The 21,740-nt window shown below is 45.4% G+C and overlaps 1 protein-coding gene across 2 annotated transcripts in view; it reads left to right on the forward strand.

Annotated features, from left to right (window-relative positions):
* Positions 1-1,543: 1,543 nt before the first annotated feature.
* The window catches only part of MFSD6 (major facilitator superfamily domain containing 6), a 36,491-nt gene continuing 16,294 nt past the window's right edge, over positions 1,544-21,740 (forward strand). Inside the window, exons 1-2 of one of the 2 annotated variants that reach the window (XM_054380717.1) lie at positions 1,544-1,561; positions 12,105-13,701. In XM_054380717.1, the coding sequence (XP_054236692.1) occupies positions 12,158-13,701 (1,544 nt within the window). In that variant the 5' untranslated portion in view covers positions 1,544-1,561; positions 12,105-12,157. Of the gene's footprint in view, positions 1,562-9,656; positions 9,692-12,104; positions 13,702-21,740 lie in introns of those variants that run through there. The other variant, XM_054380718.1, reaches the window with a different exon arrangement.

Raw genomic sequence — 21,740 nt, forward strand, 5'->3', positions numbered from 1 at the left:
AATGCACGTTCTCCTTAAAAGCATTTGTAATTTGCCAAAAAGTCTCCAACCATAACTAATTGTGGTTGGAACTGTTTTATTCCAGTGGTAGTTTGTAATAAAACTGCATGTGCTGAGCTTTGTCTGTCTGTGAATTCTGCAAGATTACAGGAGGCCTCCTCAGACACTGTTTCTCTCTGTGGTTAATTAGCTGTGGGGGAGAGTCTCAAAGATGAAGAGTGGAAAATCCTTCCAGAGACAGACGATAAACAAGCCTTCTCCTGCTCCAGGTCATCTGCCCTATGAAATGCAGCTGTTGTCTCCTGCCTCCTTCAGGTGAGGCCTTTACTGTAGGTAGGAGTAGGCAAGATTTTAATCAGATGGGCTCCTTGGTGGCTTTCATATCCATGTACAAAGAGCGCATCCCATTGGTATGTTGGCATGGTAGAAGAATGATCTGGAGAGAGCAGTGCTTTCCAGGAAGACTGGTGTCCCCTTTGCTTTGGTGAGGACTTCAGTTAAATGGGTTGAACACCAGTGGTGCGCTCATTCCTCTATGGCTGCCTCGATTATGCCAATGTGCAAATTTTTCCCCATTTCTTCTCTCAGGCAAAATAATGCAAATTTTTTTTTTTTTCTTGGGGAAAGGAGGATCCTCCCTCAGCAAAGGGAGGTACAAAGATGCATCTATGCTATCCCTGTTGACATCATCTGCAGCCAGGTCAATGTCCGGGGCAGAAGCTGCCTGTGCTGTGGAGCCTACTCATCTTATTGACTCTTGGACTGTGGCCCAGACAGAGCTCTATTGTGCAGAACACCAGCACTTCAGCTTAATCCTCAAACAAGTTCACGGCCTCCTGTTCAGCTCAGGGCAGATAAACACCCCCAATCTCAGCCAGGCCTTTCACTTTCTGGCCTGACCTTTCCATAGTGCAAGAGGACTGAGCTGCTGCTCTGCAAGTTATCCTCCCTGCCTGGGTTTTTCTGCCTGCTTAATTAAAGCTTATGTTTTTTTTGTTGTTGTAAGCATTTACGTAATTTTATTTGTATACAATTCTAGAAACAGTATTACCAAAGGGATGATGCCAGTGGCCATGGAAGGCACCACAGGTAATAATTGAATTCTTTATGCTGTAATACGTGTTTGGAACTTCTGAGGAGCAGGAAGCACCGTCAACCTTGAGTTCTTTGGTTATTGAGGGTGCACGAACGCTCCCCAGACACCAATTTTAAACCCAGTGTCCAGCCTGTGGCCCAGCGTAGGCAAATAAGCAGCACCCCCAGCCTCGCCGCACCACGTAAGTACAACGACTCTTCCCCCGCCTGTCCTCCGACCGGGCTGGCACTGCCCGGGGGGGGCGCGGAGGCGGCGCCGGGCGGGCGGTACGCGGTTTCCCCCCCACCTCCCCGCGGCGGGAGGCGGCTCCGTCCCTCCCCGCAGCGCCCCGGCACAGCACGGCACGACCGGGACGGGGGGGGCGGGTAGAGGGCTCGCAGAGCCGCGGCGGCAGGAGGCGGCGGCGGCGGGAGGGGGCTGCGATGCGCCCGGCTGAGCGCCCCCCCGGAGCCGCCCCCGGGCGAGGTGAGTCAGCGCGGCCAGGCGGTGCGCGGGGGGCTTGGCCGGCAGCCAGGCCCGCGGCAGGCCTCCAGCCTGGGTGCCGCCGCCCACACGCACCCGCGCTCCGCAGGCCCGGCTGCGGGCCGGCGGGTACCGAGCCGGAGATGGCTGCGGGGCTGCGGGCGGGCAAGGCGGCCGGCGGGCCGGCTGTGGCATATCTCGCCGCTGACAGCTGGGCAGCAGCCGGGCCGGTGAGGACGCTTCCAGCGAGCCCCGGTGTCTGACCTGGCACCGGCTGCGGCTCCCTCCCCACCGGGTGCGGCGGGCCTTGTCCCCGCAGCCGCCTAGGATGCTGCCGTTGGGCCCTTGCTTCAGCCTTTTCCTTCCTTAACGGGCGCGGTGCGGAGCGTTCCCTTTCGGAGGTGTTTCCTGCTCGCGCCTCGCTGGGGCCGATCAGTTGCGCCGCGGCCGAGCCTGGCTGTGCGCTGGCATCGCGCTTGTGGAGGTCCCCTGACGTGACTTTTGTCAGAGCGGTGACCTCCTTAGGACGCTGGCCCTCAGCGCCAGCAGCTCAGCCTTGTGGTTGGAGTGTAACCGCCAATGTCCTGGGACCGCTGGAGACATTTTTTGGGTCCCCGGAGGTAGCAGGGCTGTGTCCCGTGGGAACTTCTATACAGGCATCTCCGTGCTTGTCCCTCCTGCCAGCATCCAGGCAGGCTATTGTGTGTGGCTGTCACTCGGTCTCTGAACCCCTTACGTCCTTAAAACACCGTGATTTCTGGCAAGCAGGTTGTCAGTTGCTGCTTTGTTTATTTAAACAAGCCCAGGAATAGAAGCTGGTGTGAGAAATCAGTGCTGCACGTACCCAAAGGCATTGTGAGTGTTCTAGGATGGAGTTTTAAAACCCACATTTGGTAGCAGCTCTGAAGTTGTTTCAGCAAACTCTTAAAATGCTCTCTTAATGAAAAATGCAGTATTGAAGAGTGATGAACTTAGGAGTTTAGGAGAGAGGGGAGTGGCTGTGTGATCATAACACTGAAGTATTCCAGTAAAAGCTTGCCCAAAACATTAAGCTACTAAGAAATACAGGATCTGGTTATGCTCTGTGTTTACTGATGTCCAAGGAACAAGAAAACCCCTAGTTTTCTAGCTTGGTTATTGTTTCCCTGGATATAAATAGTGGACAAAGGCGACATTTGTGTTATTGTTTGTATTCTCTGAAGACTGGAGTGGCAGCAGCTGGTCCCTGAGGCTGGGTATCTCCTGGCAGGCCTCCTCTCTGTTCTGAAACCACCACTGTGCCTGCCGGTGCCAGACTCCATAGTGCAGCTGGGTGCCCACATCCCTCCCTGGTGCTCTCACTCTGGACACCTCCCTCCTCCGTAGCTGAAGGCACACTTGTTGTTTTGCCATCATTAATGAAGTGTAAGCCTTGGCAGTGTAGGCATGTAGTTGGTAAATTAAAAACTGGTTAAAAGATCCAAGTCTGATACTGACTAAAAATAAACTGATTAAAAAATGGAGTCTACTAGGATGTCGTGATTTGCACATATTAAATGGAAAAGAAGAAAGGAGGTCTAAGATGTGAGTTAATGTTTTTTTTTCTTTAACAGATGAGCTGATAGTGTTCTTGTCTTCTTTGATGTTAATTCTAGCACTGTTGTATCAACTTATCAATTCCAGTCTGATTATAAAGTGTTTTAAACCTATTACAAACTCGATCTTGCCATATTTAAGACATGCTGCTGTCTCTCAATCTACTTGACTGAATGTGTCAAAGTGTGGGGGGGTTTGAATGAGTACTGAATGAAGTAGGAAACATATAAACCAAGGCTTTAAGGAAGTGCACCCTAAGCAACACAAGATGAAGCAATTTTAGGAGTCCGGTGTTGTACTTCATGGAAACCCTGAGTATGGTGGTGAACATTACAACATGTACATCTCACTTCAGACTTGGGGCAAATGTATTTCCCAGCACCAAGTTAATTCACTAAATGCGAGTTGTTCCTGATATTAGAAGCTCTGAGTAAGGTGACCATGCTGGGGCTTTGCAGGGGGACTGTTTTCCTTCAGAGAGCAGGGAATGGTGAGGTAGGGCAGGTGGGTCAGCCTGTGGCGTCGGGCAGTGTAGCTTGGCAGGGGACAGCCCTTCCAAAGGCTCCGCCTCGAGGTTGGCCTCCTTGGGAGGGGTTTGGTGACCTGATGCAAGAGTAAATGAAGGCAGTGCACTCCTCTGTCATGACGCAAGTTGTTTGCATCACATTCGCCTTTTTGGCATGGACACAGGTGACAGCACCAGGCTGTTCCTTGTGGGTGAAACTTGCTTGGAAATGGAAAACATGGTCTATTATTGATGTTTATTATAGCACTGCCTTGTAGGCCTCCTGAATGCAGAGCCTCATTCTGAGACATGCTGCCCAGATGCTGTGGCAGAGTCTTTGATCCAGAGGTTTTGTAGTTTAGATCAGTGAGATGAGGAGGGCTGAGGAGGAGGCAGTGTGCATGGGGACTATGATGGGTGCACTCACTGTGGCAGTCCCACCAGCCCAGGGGATGAGTGAGAGATGTGATGGGTAGTTTTTCAGTCTAATGCTTTGTTCTGGATTGAACCATAATTTGTAACCATTAACAAAAAGGTTTGTTCAGGAAACATGCTTTCTGCTAGCAGATTTTTAAATCTTGCTATGCAGACTTCATGTGAAATTTGATGTGTTTGCTACCAAGCCAGTTTGCTAGTCAGTGAAAGTCTGAAAGGGGTAAAATAAGAAGTGATGCCATGTCGGCTGGCTTTGATTTATCCACACAATGCAAACAACAAGCTGGTCTGTACCTTTCTTACGGCAGTGTGTTGCCTGAGAGATTAACGAATGATTCCTGGTTTGAAATACTCTTTTTTTTTTTTTTTTTTTTTGGAGACTATATATAAATATAAATCTTCTACCAGGGATTTTCTAGGTATTTATTGGTTTAAGCTATTTGTGGTAATTTGCGATGTCTTGTGATGAACTGCCCTGGGGAGCATTTTTGGTTGTTTCTTTATAGTCACTGTAGATCTAAACCCTGATTTTCGGGCTTCTCTTTGTGAGTCTTTGTTATACTTCAATTCTCAAAGCCTAGTGAATGGAATATTTATGCTGAATTGAACTTTATTAAAATCCAGCAGTTCTCCTTCACCCTAAATCTTTCTCTTGGTCTCCAAGTGAAGTTTTAATGCCTTGTGCTGTAAGTAGCATGGTGCTTTCCTTAGGAGGTTTAGGGATTTGCTGCCCCAGTCTGATCTGCTGATTGGCTGTTTTTTTTTTTTTTTTTTTTTTTTATAAGATACAGTCCAAACCAGGTGTTTTGGCTCTTTTTTTTTTTTTTTTTTCCCCATAGTTTTGGGAAGAGTGGCTCCAAGGAGAAAGCTTTTAGTATCCTGTATTATTATTTTCCTTGTAACTATTTTCTTTTGTCTTATAGGGAACTTCTTGTAAGGTCAGGTTGTCTTGAATAGATTAGCTTTTTATCCTTTCTCACCTCAAAACCCTCCTAATTTAGGAGAGCCAGAGTAAATGAGGATCAATTTAAGAAATAAAATAGACAACAATGCCAAGAAGATACTTAACTAAATGTAGAAGACCCATATTTGCCAAAGAGCCTCATTACAGTCATTAAAGTGACCATTGCATTGTCATCACTGAATTCCTTGGGACAAATGTTTTTTCCTCTGTTCCTCAGATTGTGGCTCAAAGGTCCAACTCTACAGGGAAGTTGCTGTAGTTTTTGGCAGAAGATGACTGGATGAAGGATGTGTCTTAGGTGTAACAGTTTGGAAAGGGATTTTGACTTGCTGGAGTGATAAAAACCAAGCAGCAGTAATCTGTGTCAGAAAACTCAGAAAAAATAATAGACTCTGTGTGTTAGTTTTAGGCTGTGCCTGGGAAAATTTTCCACAGATTGAGTAGAAAAGTGGTAAAATGTAAATAAATTACCATTGGATGCAAAAGAAAAACAATGATAAGGTCTAAATAATCCCATTGGTCTGATATCTAACATAAAGTTAGTTGTGTAAACTAACTTTTCCTCTTTTTTGTTTCTTGACTCTAGCAGATACTAGCTGGTGCTTTTGCTTAGCTGTTGCTGACCTTGGCTGCATTCTTTGTTGTGGCTAAGCACTAATAAGCTATTCTCTGCTTTTCACCTTTTTTCTCTTGTCCTGTGTACTGGGGGGGAAGCAGGGGGAAGAGGAGGAAGCTGTTGGTAACCCCCTGGTTTTGTCCAGGGGGGGGTTTGTGTCATTTATGAATTGTAAATATATGTAAATAATGTGTATTTTTTTGCATACTCATTGCATTCCATATTTCTAGATTTTAGTGTGCTTGTAAATACAACTTCATTTGCTTTCCATCTGAGCTAGTCTGTAAATTTTATTTTGAGGGGTAATTTCAACCCACCACACTCTAGCATTTGGGTAAAAAAAAAAACCCTTATCTGTGCAAAGTCATGTGGTTACCAAGTGTTAATCTGAAAGGAAGCGTGAGCGCTTGTGCGCAAACAGGCTGAAAGCACAAGTGATCTTGCAGAATAATCCCCATCCTGAGCAAGCTGAGTTGGCCACAAGCTTCCTGTGCTGCTGTGAGCAAGGTTCTGATGCTCCAGGGCTGGATCACGGGTGGGGGGGGAAAGCAGGCAGTTCAGATTTGAATAAAGTCTTTTTGCATTGTAGCCTTGTCAGGCATGGTGGGATGATGAGGGAACAATGACTTGATTGCCTGATCTGAGTTCTGTAGTGGTTTGGAAACATAAACCCGTGGGAAGACAAAATCTTGTTTGTTTGCCAGAGGACCAAGGTGCTTTCTTGTGACGCACATCTGCTGCGCCTCTTCCCTTTCCGTTTGCAGGGATCTTTGCAGAAGGTCTTTGCAGGAGTTTCTTCGAATTAGCTCACTAAGGCTTTGCTGAATGTTTGTGCACTTGCCTAAATTTCGTTTTCAAACCCCTTACTCCTGTTTTTTAGAGTAATATCACTGGTTTCCTGCCTCTCTGGTCTCACTTGTCCTGGCTGAACTGATGATGTTCAACAGACCTCTACCAAAACTTTGTGTTCCATTCTGCCTCAGATGAGTTTGAGGCAGAACAGTCTGGGGGATGATGAAACTGAGCGTGGCCCTCCAGAAAAGGACTTGGGAGTGCTGGTGGATGAGAAGCTGGACATCAGCCAACAATGTGCCCTTGCAGCCCAGAAGGCCAATGGCATCCTGGACTTCATCAAAATAAGCATGGCCAGTGGGTTGACTCTGCTCTGCCCTGCTTTGGTGAGACCTCAATCTGGAGCACTGTGTCCACTCTGAGGCCCCCACCACAGGCCCCAATGTGGACCTGCTGGGTCAAGTCCAAAGGAGGTCTGCAAAAACGATCAGAGGGTTAGAGCACCTCTCCTGTGAAGACAGACTGAAAGAATAGGGGCTGTTCAGCCTGGAGAAGAGTCTCCAGGGAGACTTTATAGCAGCTTCCCAGTACCTGAGGAGCGCATACAAAAAGACTGGCATAGGACTGTTTAGAAGAGCATGTAGCAATGGGACGAAGGGCAGTGGCTTGAAACTGGAGCAGGGCAGATGTATGTTGGAAATAAGGAGGAAGTTCCTTTACAGTGAAAGTGGTGAAATACTGGAACAGGCTGCCCAGGGATGTGGTTGAGGCCCCTTCCCTGGAGACATTCAAGATCAGACTTGATGTGGCCCTGGGCAGCCTGCTCTAGTTGGAGGTGTCCCTGCTGACTGTAAGGGGGTTGGAAAAGATGACCTTTGAGGGTCCTTTCCAACACAATTCAATTTGTTAATCTATAATCTTGAATAGTTGGAGTTGATTACCTTAAGGGTCTTTTAACAGCCAAAAGAGTTCTATGGTTCTAAAATTTATATTCACACTGAAATCCATTCTCTTTGCTCTTGTGAACCTTTCTTCCTCACTCCTGTTCTCTGTTGTTCATTTTGAACCTGCCAGTAGTGTTGTCTTCTGTCCTCCTGTTCTCTTGGATCAGAAAAAGGCTTTTTTTTTTAAAGGTGATGGTATAGTATTTGAAGGCTGTGGTTAAAATAACCAGTAGAGATAAGTAGTCTCTTCTCACTCACCAGTACATGTTTTTTCCATCTGTTTGATTTTTCTGCACATTCCATCTCTGGCTAGTGTGCTATTTTTGTCAGGAGAAGGAAAGCCCCAGAGATTATTAAGCTTTTTGTAAGTTTTTCAGTAACAATGGCACTCTCTTGTGTTTGGGTTTTTTTTCTCAGTCATTTATTTTTGGAACTTAAAAAAACTGCTAAATGGAATGGCTTTCAAAAACCTGACTCCTAAACAAACTAGTGATCAAAACATTAAAGAATGCCATATGGCTGCTACCAGTCATGGTGCTGTTATAGTTCTGAAGAGTATATTCTGTGTTATTAATAATACTCAGCGAAGCACCCTCAGGGTGGGAAAATATTTACTGGAATTATTATGAATTATACTTTTCATAGCATTCTAACCCAAGATGTTCTAGTCACAATACTAGGAATGGATCTTTTGGATTTATCCTTGCACACAGTGGGTTAGGAGAAGAGGGAAGCTGGGGCAGATAGAAGGTATGGTGGGGAGAAGATGAAGTGACTGCAGTGTTTAGGGATTAGCAGTATAAATTGTTTAACATAGCCACTGTTAATACAAGCATACAAAATTGAAGTCCTATGCCAAGGGAAGAGGGAAAGTGAATTTTAAAAGACCAATTGCTACAAACCTTCAGTATAATTTACATGAAACCAGATGGTTCAGAGCTCATATATAGGAGTAAGAAAAATGGCTGTGTTGTTTAAATCATTCCCTGCGGAAAAGGACTTGGGGGTGCTGGTGGATGAGAAGCTGGACATGAGCCAGCAATGTGCACTTGCAGCCCAGAAGGGTAATCTCATCCTGGGCTGCACCAAAAGTGTGGCCAGCAGGTTGTGAGAGGTAATTCTGCCACTTTGGTCTGCTCTGGTGAGATTTCACCTGGAGTACTGTGTTCACTCTGGAGTCCCCAGCACAGGAGACATGGACCTGCTGGAGTGGGTCCAGAGGAGAGCCACAAAGATGATCAGAGGGTTGGAGCACCCCTCCTGTGAAAACAGGCTCAAAGAATTTGGGCTGTTCAGCCTGGAGAAGAGAAGGCTCTGTGTAGACCTTAAAGGTACGTTTCAGTAGCTGAAGGGGATCTGCAGGAAGGTTGGGGAGGAACAGTTTAGAAGGGCTTGTAACGATAGGATGAGGAGCAGTGGTTTGAAACTGGAGCAGAGCAGATATATGTTGCATATCAGGAGGAAGTTCTTTGCAATGAGAGTGGTGAAATACTGGAAGAGGTTGCTCAGGGATGTGGTTGAGGTCCCATCCCTGGAGACATTAAAGATCAGACTTGCTGTGGCCCTGGGCAGCCTGTTCTAGTTGGAGGTGTCCCTGCTGACTGCAAGGGGGTTGGACAAGATGACCTTTGAGGGTCCCTTCCAACCCACTGCTGTTTGTGAATCTGTGAATTTCAATTCGTACTTGCAAAGAAGTTGTCCTAATATGCAAGTGGTTAAAATGTGAGTTCTGTGGGAACAGAGGAGGAAATTTATTCTTCAGAATGAAATGCTGTAAAGCTCTGACAGAGCTGGCAAGCAAGTGGTTGTAAATAGAGCGGCATAGACTGCTTCTGGTAGGGCACAGGAACAACACTGACACCTCAGTTACATCCCCTTGAAATAAGGAATCTTTGTTGTACAAGCAAGGCGAGGCCTAAAGAAAGTAAGGGCACACATTACTCATTAGCAACACTTAGTTTATGGATAGAAAAGCCCAAAAAGGGCAAATAGAGGAGCAAAAACCTCACAGCCCTGCTAACTGCCAGGTGGAAGTGGTTGACTGAACCGAAAATGGTGGGAGCTGACTAGACAGCTGCTGGGTTTTGGTTTGTGTGTTTTTGATGGTAGCAGGTATGAGCAAGAAAATGTGTTTTTGTGTGTTCTAACAACTTAATTAGGACTTTTTCTAATCTTTTGACAGCTGAAATCCTTTTTGTTAAATCAGATTATCTCTCAAGAAACTGGAGAAAAGAAGCAGTCTGTGTCTCTCTGCTGGCATCAGTTTGATTAACTTCTGTCCTTGAATAAATGAATACTTAAGGTACCAAGATTTTTATGCAGCCTTTTTGAAGTGAAACCAGAGATCCTCATAGATAGTATCCCATAGAAATGACCTTTAAAAGTGAAACGCACTTTTATGAGCATTTGAGATTTTAATGCTGGTATTTTAGACTTGTCTGTCACTGAACTGTGTAAGGTTTAATTTATTATAATGGATTGCTGGTTTTAGAGGTGTCCATGACTACTTCTGTCACCTGTTATGTGTAGTATCAGTAAGAAACAATTAATTTAACATACTGGTGAATCATGGAATCATAGAATGCTTTGGGTTGGAAGGGACCTCCAAAGGTCATCATGTCTAACCCTTCTGCAGTGAGCAGGGACATCCTTCTCTACGTCAGGTTGCTCAGAGCCTTGAGGAACTTGACCTTGAATATTTCCGGGGATGAGGCCTCAACTACCTCCCTGGGCAACCTGTTCTAGTATTTCACCACCTTTGTGGTAAAGAACTTGTTCCTAACGTGCAATCTAAATCTTCTCTAATTTCAAACCATTGCCCCTCGTCCTGTCACCTTAGGCCTTTGTAAGCAGTCCCTCTCAGCCTTCTTGTAGGCTCCCTTCAGATACTGGAAGGCTGCTATTAGGTCTCCCCAGAGCCTCCTCTTCTCCAGGGGGAACAACCTCAGCTCCCTCAGCCTGTCCTCATAGGAGAGGTGCTCCAGCCCCTTGATCATCCATTTTCTTGGCCCTCCTCTGCACCCACTCCATCAGATTCATGTCCTTCCTGCACAGCAGGACACAGCACTCCAGGTGAGGTCTCACCAGAGCAAAGTGGCAGAATCACCTCTCTGGATCTGCTGACTGTGCTTCTTTTGATGCAGCCCAGGATGTGATCTGACTTTTGGGCTGCAAGTGCACTCTGAATGTTAGAGTCCCTTTTCTGTTATTAGCTTTGCATTGTTTCTCGAAGTTTTTGTATTTAAATAAATTCTGAATTATAATGAAATAATTTAAAGGCACTGCATACATCAATGCATGACTACTTTGAAGGGGACAATACTGTGCTGTCTGTTGAGCTTTTAAAGACTATGCCTTCATTTCCAGTGGGAATACAGTGCAGACTTGCCAAAAAATACTCCACATTCCTTGGGATGATATTCCTGATTGTAAACTGAACGTTCTCAGAGAAATGTCAGGCTTTGCTGGAATAAAATGCTCTTTTCAAATGTAGGTCCATGAAAAGGTTCCTGTTCTTGTGTGATAATAACACTAATCCAAACCACAAAGGCATGGCAAAGCTGAGATATATTAAGTAGTCAACTTTCTCATATTGAACATGAGCTAATCATTGTAGGTTAAATTTAAAGATATATTAATATAGCGAAAGTAGTTGTCTAATGGAATGTTTTTGAGCTGATAGCCTGCTGGCAGAGCTTTTATTTTATCTCTTGAAAGGAGAGCTGCTGTTAGCTGGCCTAGCTTATTTAGAATGGTTTGTCATTTCTAAGTATGAAAGCTGCTTGGTCAAATCAAAGTCTCAGTAGTGGTGAATTTATCTTTTAGTGTTGCTTGTCAGTCCTGCAGTCTTCTCCTTCTGCAAAGGATCTGTGTGGGCAGCTGCAGTGCAGTTACCTGCCAATCCACCTTTTTTGGATTTCAGAATTTGACTTGAAGAGATCATTGTAGGGCCTGTATTTACCCTCTACTCCTGTGGGGTTTTTTGTTCCCAGGTCTTTGATGCCTTGGAGGTTGTTAGCCTAATTCTGAGAATCCCTTGTTTTAACACTAAAGCCCCATCCTGGTCAGAATCATGGAATTGTTTTGGTTGGAAAGTATCTTTAAGACCACTTCTCTTCCCATTCAGCCTAGAAGCTCAAGCTTCCTGCCTATTTCTGCTGTGGTTGTGAAATGCTTAGAAAATCATATTTGAAGCAGAGATTGATGAATCTTTTGAAGGCCTCATGAGGCTTTGGATAATAATTGATAATAATTTGGTTTGATAATTAAAAAAAACTTGGATATATGTGTGGCTGCATTGTTTAATTATGAAGTCATGGCTATTCTTTGGAATAATAGGGAATACTGGAAGTAAAGCAGTTAGCCTTGAGGGAGAAAAGCCAACATGAAAGAAAAGACTTGCCAATACTAGCACTTAATTGCCACAGTAACTTTGAATATAGAAATTATTTTCTGTCCTAAACATGAAAGGGGTTTTATAGCACAATATTAAAGCTGCTGTTGGGAGAGCTTCACAGAAGCAGTCATAAAGTACATTTTTATTGCTGCTCCCATGAACCACTAGTCTAGACAAATGACCTTCCCCACCCTGGTACTGCATTTATTGCTCAGGAATGTCACTTAGGAAAAAGAAGCTGTCTTTGTCCTCAGTGACTGGCAATGGAGGTCTGTTCCCCTGTGCTACCTTCACCATCTCATGTTTGCTTTGTTCACAGGGTAGCCCAAGTTCCTTGAGAGAGCACCTGATAGCGGATGCTTGTGGTAAACCATGGCAGCTGATGATAAGGTTGCCATTCTAACTGATGATGAAGAAGAACAGAAGAGGAAGTATGTGCTTGCTGATCCTTTCAATGGCATTTCCAAGGATCAGGACTTACCACCCCATAATGAATCCCCATCAACAGAGACAACTGCTGCCCCAGAGGAAGAGCTCGACTGGTTGGAAAAGCACTGCGTCAAGATAAACAATGACCTTCTGATCTCAAAGGTCTTTTATTTTTTCTTCTATTCTGCTTATGGCTCTCTCTACCCCTTGCTGCCTGTGTATTACAAGCAGCTGGGAATGTCACCCAGTCAGAGCGGACTTCTGGTGGGCATCAGGTACTTTATTGAGTTTTGCAGTGCTCCCTTCTGGGGAGTGGTGGCAGATCGTTTCAAGAAAGGGAAGATAGTCCTCCTGTTCTCACTTTTATGTTGGGTTTTATTTAACCTGGGGATTGGATTTGTTAGACCAGCCACCTTAAGATGTGTACCAAAGGGCTTTCCCCCAGCACATCCCACCAACGCAAGCAGCCTTTTAACAGCAGTTCCACAAAACACCTCCATGTCTTCTCCACTGCCCACAGCCACTACTGCACCCCCAAAAGTTCGTGGGAAGAGAGACCTGCTCACTTCTAGTCCAACCACTTCTGAAACAGCAGGGACACCTAATCCTGAAATAATTTCCCTGCTACCTACACAGAGCAGTGATTTGGAGTTTGTCTTGGAGAACAGTACCCATTTGATCTTGAAGAACACCACCCTTAGCCCAGTCTCACTGAGGAACATGACTCCAAGTAGCACCTCAGCTGCCATCACCACAAAGCCGATGCCTTCTGACCAAGCCGTGCTGGTTTATGACCAACAAGAAGTAGAAGCCATCTTTCTGCTCATTCTGCTGGTTGTCATCATAGGAGAATTTTTCAGTGCTTCCTCTGTTACTATTGTGGACACTGTAACTCTGCAGTACCTTGGCAAGCACAGGGACCGGTATGGGTTGCAGCGCATGTGGGGCTCTCTGGGCTGGGGGCTGGCCATGCTCTCCGTGGGGATTGGCATTGACTACACCCATACAGAAGTTGCCATCGAAGGTCAAGGATGTAAAGCCCCCGAGTACAAGAACTACAGGATAGTCTTCATCGTTTTTGGTGTTCTGATGACAATGGCATTAATTGTGGCCACCCAGTTCCGATTTCATTACTCGCACTTCAAGCAAGATGAAAACAAGAGGAAAGAGGTAGAAATCTCACAGGCAGACAGAAGTGCCTCCAACGACTCCTCTGATAACACTCCCACCAGTGTCAGCCAGTCCCAGTCTTTCAGTTTTTGGGACCTCATAAAGCTGCTGTGTAGTATCCAGTACGGCTCAGTGCTCTTTGTGGCATGGTTCATGGGGTTTGGATACGGCTTTGTGTTCACCTTTCTTTACTGGCACTTGGAAGACCTGAATGGCACCACCACTCTTTTTGGAGTTTGTTCTGTGCTCAGTCATGTCTCTGAGCTGACTGCCTACTTCTTCAGCCACAAACTGATTGAATTGGTTGGCCATATCAGGTAAGATGTGAGCAATCATGAGAGAGCTATTCAGAACATGTTGAATTTTAGGTTTAGTCTCATGTTACAAAGTGAAATTCAAGCAATTCCTTTTGTTTTACAATTTTAAGTCCTGCTCAGTTATGTGGCTTGCCTAATGGAGTTTGTGATTGCAGGTTTAGGAGTTGAAAATGCTCTGCAGTGTTTCCTTGGCATTTGAGTTGCACATTAGTTACATGCGTTACAAAGACTGTTACCTTTTGCAGGCTGTTCCAGAAGACGTTCTAGTTCAGTGCTGCAGAGCTTTGTCAGAGATCTCACCCCACCCACTCAGGGGCCCTCTGTTTTGACATAGAAATACCATTAATTTTGGATGTTTTTTTCCTGTCAGTAGCAGCATTCTGGAGCCCTCTTTGCCCCCACAGCAGCCTGGAAAGGCATCACTTGATTGCCTCCAGGGTTGGGTGAGATGAGGCAGCAAGGCAAGCACCTCCTGTGCACACGCCCTTGTAATGAGACTCTGGGTGTTGGCAGAATGAGGTTGCAGCCTGGTAGTGTCACTTACCAGTTCAGTTCCTCCCTCTCTTATTTTAGTTGCAGTTGCCTGTGTTAGCTACTGAAGTGAGATGACTTCTGCAGGGCTTCTCCTGTAGTTCTTGCTTCATGTCGCTGAAACCGATTACTTCCAGCACATCAGTGAATGTTGTTTTGCACCAAATTCACAACTGGCTTCATTTCTGTGTATTCTAAATCCCTTCACTACTCTTTAAAAAAACCTCTTGGGAGGAAAAATGAGGAAATCTGAGTTAATGAAGTTGAAAAGGAGGGGGTTTTAATCTAGTCAGGTACTCTGTGCATGTGAGCACAGGGCTCTGGGTTCTGTTAGCATCATGTCCTCTCTGAGTATCATAGAATGGGTTGGGTTGAAAGGGGCCTTCAAAGGTCATCTAGTCCAACCTCCCTATAGTTTGTTGGTTTTAGAGGTGTCCATGACTACTTCTGTCAGCTGTTACATGTAGGATCAGTAGAAACAATTAATTTAACATCCTGGTGAATCATAGAATGGTTTGAGTTGGAAAGGACCTCCAAAGGTCATCTTGTCTAAACCCCCCCGCAGTGAGCAGGGACATCCTTCCCTAAAGCAGGTTGCTCAAGGTCAAGCCTGACCTTGAATATCTCCAGGGATGGGACCTCAACCAACCTCCTGGGCCACCTGTTGCAGTGTTCCACCACCCTCATGGTGCAGAACTTGTTCCTAACATCCAATCTAAATCTGCTCTTCTCTAATTTCAAACCATTGTCCCTTGTCCTATCACTGCAGGCCTTTGTCCCTTACAGCCTAAAAAAAAAATAATTCCTGCTTCTAATCATGCAGTCATTGAGATACAAAGTATTTTTTCATACACAGTTCTATTTTTGCACTCTGTTCTGTGGTTTTGCTGTCTGATTATTTTATTAATTTTGCTTTTGTTGGGATGATATTTTGATTTGTTTGACCTTGACTAAAAAGGTTTGAGGTTCTTAGGATCATTTGAGAGATTACTTAAAAGATTTTTTTTTTTTTTTCATACTTTAAGCTGAGGAAGATCTCTTTGTTTTGACTCAGTCTTTTAATCCGTCTTCAACAGTAATTAATATGAGAAAAATATATGACACCTTGTATGCAAAGACTGGAGGAAGGACATGGTGATGGAGGAGTGGTGAGAACAGATCACAATCTCGATAGCTAAAGATAGCCTGAGTGTGCTTTTTTAATGTAAATTGTTAGAGTGTAAAATTCAGGCTTGCATTCAACTGGAGAAAGAGTGAAAACCGAAAGAATGGCAGGGTTGTGAGAAAAAATGAAGAGGTTAGAAGCATTGGCCCATAGACAGAAAGATGATGCACAGCATTAACTTTTTTTTGTTCACTGTTAAGCCTGTGAAGCCAAGGTTGGATCAAAACGAAGTTGTTTAAACACTTGCTCCTATTTGCAGTGAAACAGCATTCTTTATACCTCCACCTGGGACATGCACATTAGTCATAGTTTAATGTTATCTAAGGCTTACTTGTATTTAGTCATCACAGTCTGAGATCATAGAATCACAGAATAGTCAGAGTTGGAATGGACCTCAAGGATCATCTAGTTTCAACCCCCCTGCCATGAGCAGGGACACTTTCTACTAGATCAGGTTGCTCAGAGCCCTGTGCAGCCTGGCCTTAGAAACTTCCAGAGATGGCTCCTCCTGGTTGCCTTTCTTCTTGTGTTTTTTGAACTCTGTGTAATGTGTAGCTTGTTGAAGAGGAGGCAAACTTCCCACAGTTGTTTTAGTTTGGTTATTTTTCAAATAATACTGTAATTATTGTCTGGGCATTTAAAGCATGACCACACCAAACGTGTGTTGATTAGAAAGCCTGATTCATAGAGTGATGTAGGTTGGAATGGACGTTGAAGACCATCTAGTGACAAACCCTGTGCTATGGCCACGGACACCTTCCACTAGACCAGGTTGCTCCAAAGCCTTATCCCGCCTCATCCACGACCTCCCTGGGCAACCTGTTCCAGTGTCTCCCCACCCTCACTGTCAAGAATTTCTTCCCAACCTCCAGTCTAAATCTGCCTTCCTCAAGCTTCAATCCATTCACTCTCATGCTATCACTCCAAGCCCTTGTAAAAAGTCCCTTTCCAGCTTTTTTGTAGGCCTCCTTCAGATACTGAAAGGCCACTAAGAGGTCTCCCCAGAGTCTTCTCTTCTCCAGACTGAACAGCCCCAGCTCTCTCAGCCTGTCCCCATAGGGGAGGTTCTCCAGCCCTCTGATCATCTTCGTGGCCCATCCTCTGGATCTGCTCTAGTAGTTCCATGTCCTTCTTATGCTGGAGGCACCAGAACTGGGTGCAGTGCTCCAGGTAGGGTCTTGCAAGAGCGGAGTCGAGGAGACAGATTCCCTCCCTTGTCCTGCTGCTTCCGCTGCTTTGGATGCAGCCCAGCACACAGCTGCCTTCTGAACTGCCAGCGACCACTGCAGGCTCATGGTGAGTTTTTCATCAACCAACACCCCCAAGTCCTTCTCCTGGAGACTGTTCTCAAGCTAATCCTCACCCTATATTTGTGCTTGGGATTGCCCTGACCCAGGTGTAAGACCTCGCACTTTTAGTCTGGAGAAGAGGAGGCTCGGGGAGACCTTATTGCTCTCTACAACTACCTGAAAGGAGGTTGTAGACAGGTGGGGGTTGGTCTCTTCTCCCAGGCATCCAGTGGCAGAACAAGAGGACACAGTCTCAAGCTGTGCCAGAGGAAGTTTAGGCTTGAGGTGAGGAGAAAGTTCTTCACAGAAAGAGGAATTGGCCATTGGAATGGGCTGCCGAGGGAGGTGGTGGAGTCACCATTGTTCAAAAAAAGCTTGGATGTGGCACTTGGAACCATGGTTTAGTTGTCATGAGGTGTTAGGTAATAGGTTGGACTTTATGATCTCTGAGGTCTCTTCCAATCTGGTTGATTCTGTGATTTGTTGTACTTCATGAGGTTGGCTTTGGCCCCACTTCTCAAGCCTGCCTAAGTCCCTCTGGATGCCGTCCCTTCCTTTCAGTATGTTAACCAGGCCACACAGTTTGGTGTTACCTGCAGACTTCCTCCCACTGTCCCTGTCAGTGACAAAGATGTTAAACAGCATTGATCCCAGTACTAACCCTGAGGGATGCCACTTGTCACTGGTCTCCATTTGGACACTGAGCCGTTGACTGGAGATCTCTGCTTTCTAACTTCATCAGCTTTACTGTTCACTCACAGGAGCACTGCTTGTGTGCTCGTGTTCTACATGCTGCTTGTGTTCCCAGTGCTGTGTATTAGCAGATCACCAGATGAATATGGAATCATGACAGTGAATGCTTCATCTAGAAAGCTGCTCAGTGTCTGCACAGATTCTCGAGGGAAGTGAATATTGCAGATGTTAAACGGGGTGTTTTTTAACCTTGCCTCCTCCAGCCACCTTCTGAGAGACCACAGAGTAGATTTTTATTTAAAACTGAAGAGTGACAAGTAAGTAACTCATCAGGAAGTGTTGTGTAGGCCAGAAGTGCTTTGAGCAGAAACTGTGATGGAAAAGCACACAAAACTGGCTATCAAATATGTAAACATCATTGCTGACTGGTATCCTGTGTAGAAGCTCTCTTGGCTGCCATTGAGTTTAGGAAGATGATGTTAACCTCTGAAAATAACCTCCTGTTTGAGGTCAAGATTCACTGTGGTTTTCTGACCATAATTCCAGCATGTGAGTTTTTATAGGAAGCAGAGGCTGGTACTCATGGCTGTAAACAGCTTTATCTCCTTAACATAAATGCAGATTCAGTGCTTTAAATGTTTAACCCTACATATTGAAGAAGGTATCTCTGTGTGTTCTGTAGGCAGAGTTCATAAGGAACATCCATTTTGCATTGATAAAGGCCTGATAAAGAGGTTAAGTGATTTTTGAAATGTCACTGCAAATGCACAAGTTCTGATGTGACGTAGTCCTCCAAAAGCATGATTACACAACACTTCATAAACTGTAATTTACCTCAAACTCAGTACATATTCCAACAAATCAAAAGGTAGAACCTGACTAAATTGCTTTGTGACAAGCAAGACCAGGAAAATTATTACCTCCTTGTGCTCAACACTATAGAGGCCACACCTTGAGTACAGGCTTCAGTTTTGGGGCCCAAGAAGGACATTGAGATGCTGGAGCCTGTCCAGAGAAAGGCAATAAAAATGGTGAAGGGTCTAGAGCACAAGTCTCATGAGGAGCAGCTAAGGGACCTGGGGTTGTTTAATCTGGAGAAAAGAAGGCTTGGAGGAGAGCTTCTTGCTCTCTACAACTACCTGAAAGGAGGTTGGAGCAAGGTGTGGGTGGGTGTTGGGCTCTTCACCCTAGGAACAAGTGATAGCGTGAGAGGAAATGGCCTCAAGTTGCACCAGGGGAGGTTTAGGTTGTATATGAGAAGACACTTCTTCCCTGGAAGGGTTCTCAAACACTGGAACAGGATCTCCAGGGAGGTGGGTGAATCCCCATCCCTGGACATGTTTAAAAGAGGCAGAAATGTGATGCTGAAGGACATGGTTTAGCTCCAGCCTTGGTAGAGTTAGATCATGATTGAATTTGGTGATGGTAAAGGTCTTTTCCGACCAAAATGGTTCTGTGTTTATGTTCTTAAGCTCTGAATTCAGATCTTTCTGCAAGCAGGTCTCTGGTCTGGCTGTATAGGGAACAGCTGAGATGGGAAGCTCTTGGTGTACAGGCAAAGTTTTTGGTGGACAAAAGTGAAATGAAGCTGTCAAGAACCAGTCCTAAGTAAAGAGCTGTTTGCATCTCTACTGCTGATGTGGAAAAACATAAATATGGTGAGGTGATGGCTTTGTATGCCTGAGAGCATGCATCACCCTGGTCCTTACTAATAGGGGAATGAAGAAAGGAGCCTGCAGACCTCATGTATTTGCTTATCTTTTATGACAGGTGTGTCCCAATATACTTCAGAAATGTCCTTGTGCACAGGAATTCCGTTAAGTTGGAGCTATGAAAGGAATTAAGTTTTGGAACAGAAGACATTCATTAAAAGGGGAGATGACATTTGTGACACAAGGCAGAAAGAGCAAGTTTGTTTTCTTTACTGAACTTTTTAATGGCTTCCCATGTTTTCTTTAATGAATGCTTGGATTTGTGTTGCCTAAAGGCAGCTTAAATCGCTATCTGTGGACCTGGCATCTGTCTGGAAGCAACATGGCTTGGTCAGATGTGTGATTTGGAGGAGGAACTTCCTTCAAGCTTACCCAGCCTGTTGAAAGTAAAACATAGAATCATAGAATGGTTTGGGTTGGAAGGGACCTCCAAAGGTCATCTTGTCCAACCCTCTGCAGTCAGCAGGGACATTCTCCGCCAGATCAGATTGCTCAGAGCCTTGTGGAACCTGGCCTTGAATATCTCCAGGCATGGGACCTAAACTACCTCCCTGAGCAACCTGTTGCGGTGTTCTACCACCCTTATGGTGCAGAACTTGTTCCTAACATCCAATCTAATTCTGCTGTTCTCTAACTTCAAACCATGGCTCATCATCCTATCACTGCAGGCCTTTGGAAACAGTTCCTCTGCAGCCTTCTTGTAGGCTCCCTTCAGGTACTGCAAGGCTGCTATTAGGTCTCCCCAGAGCTTTCTCTTCTCCAGACTGAACAATCCCAGCTTCCTCACCCTGTCCTCGTAGGAGGGATTCTCCAGCCCTCTGATCATCTTTGTGGCCCTCCCCTGGACCCCACTCCATCAGGTCCATGCCTGATGCCAGGTGAGGTCTTACCAGGGCAGTGTGGCAGAATCGCCTCTCTCAGCCTGCTGGCTACACTTCTTTTGAGGCAGCCCAGGCTGTGATTTGCCCTCTGGACTGCAAGTACCCATTGTTGGTTCACATCCAGCTTCTCACCCACCAGCATGCCCAAGCCCTTTTCTGCAGGGCTGCTCTCAATTTCATCATCCCCCAGCCTGTATTGATATCGAGGGTTGCCCTGAACTAGGTTCAGGACGTTGCACTTTGCTTCACTGAACCTCATGAGATTCTCCTCAGCCCAGCTCTGCAGCCTGTCTGGGTCCCTCTGGATGGCATCTTGTTCTTCAGTCTTACCAACTGCACCACTCAGCTTCGTGGTAGCTGTAAACTTGCTGACACTGATTTCTATACATGTCTTGTGGCAAAATGCTCAAACTCAGCCTTCTAATGGTGAATGTTTTTTTGGTATCACTGTCATAATGAAAACTGTGGCAGCAGGCTTTTAGCTGTCAGCTAAAAGGTATCTTTGGAGACCTCAGATGTTAACAAGATGCATTTTTCTGATCACATCTCGCTCTAGATGAATTTCAGTCTGCTTTTATAGACTAACTGAGAAAGCAGCACAAAGAAGCAGCCCTTTCACAGTGTCTATTCTCACACCTCAATGATCAATTGCATTTATTTCACTTGTGCCAAACCAGGAGTCAACCAAGAAGCCCTGTTTGGATGATAAATCGTCCTTGTCCCCAGGCAAAAATCTTTAAAGGTTTCTTTTCAAGCTAAAATGACATTTTGAGTGAAGTCTTTGTTTCCTAAATCCATCTAAAAATAAGGCAAAGGTATCTGGATGCATAGGCACCCTGGAGGTGAGCTAAACTGAATCCGAAAAGTGGAAGGGGAAGAGGCATCAGGATAAAAGTGCAATGGGAAATGCACTCTCACAAGTAGCTTTTGTGCTTCATTGTTTAGAAACTGTTAGAGGAGCTTTTCTCTCTTCCTTCTGAGATGCAGCATCTGCTGCTTTTCAACAGGACGGTGAAGTTTTATCCTGAGGCATGTTGTTGTAAACCATATTGCTTCTGTGGGATGTGTTTGGAGAGTAGTTCTGAGCAGTTTGCAGATACTGGGACTATCAACTTAGATTGATTGGGGTGAAGTTAATTCATCTAATCAAAACCTGCACCAGGCTTCTGGTAAAATGGAAGAATGAATCTCTGAACAGTTAGAAAAGAAGATTGGAAGGGCTGTTGAATGTGCTTAGAAAGGGTTGCTGTGAAGTCCTGGAAGTGTGAGCAGCAGGATAAGAGAGGTGATTCTCCTCTACTCTGCTCTGGTGAGATCCCACCCAGAGTACTGTGTCCAGTTCTGGGGCCCCCCAACACAAGAAGGACATCAAACTGCTGGAGCAGAGGAGGTCCAAAGGAGGCCACGAAGACCATCAGAGGCCTGGAGAGCCTCTCCTATGACTCTGGGGAGACCTCTTAGTGGCCTTCCAGTATCTGAAGGAGGCCTACAAGAAAGCTGGAAAGGGACTTCTTACAAGAGCTTGGAGTGCTACGATGAAAGGGAATGGATTGAAGCTTGAGGAGGGCAGGTTTAGACTGGAGATTAGGAAGAAATTCTTGACAGTGAGGGTGGTGAGACACTGGAACAGGTTGCCCAGGGAGGTCCTGGGTGCCCTCTTCCTGGAGGTGTTCAAGGCCAGGCTGGATGAGGCCTTGAGCAAGCTGGTCTAGCGGGAGGCGTCTCTGGCCATGGCAGGGGATTGGAACTAGATGATCTTTAAGGACCT

The sequence above is a fragment of the Indicator indicator genome, chromosome 5 (genome assembly GCF_027791375.1).
Source record: "Indicator indicator isolate 239-I01 chromosome 5, UM_Iind_1.1, whole genome shotgun sequence".
Classification (NCBI taxonomy): Eukaryota; Metazoa; Chordata; class Aves; order Piciformes; family Indicatoridae; genus Indicator; species Indicator indicator.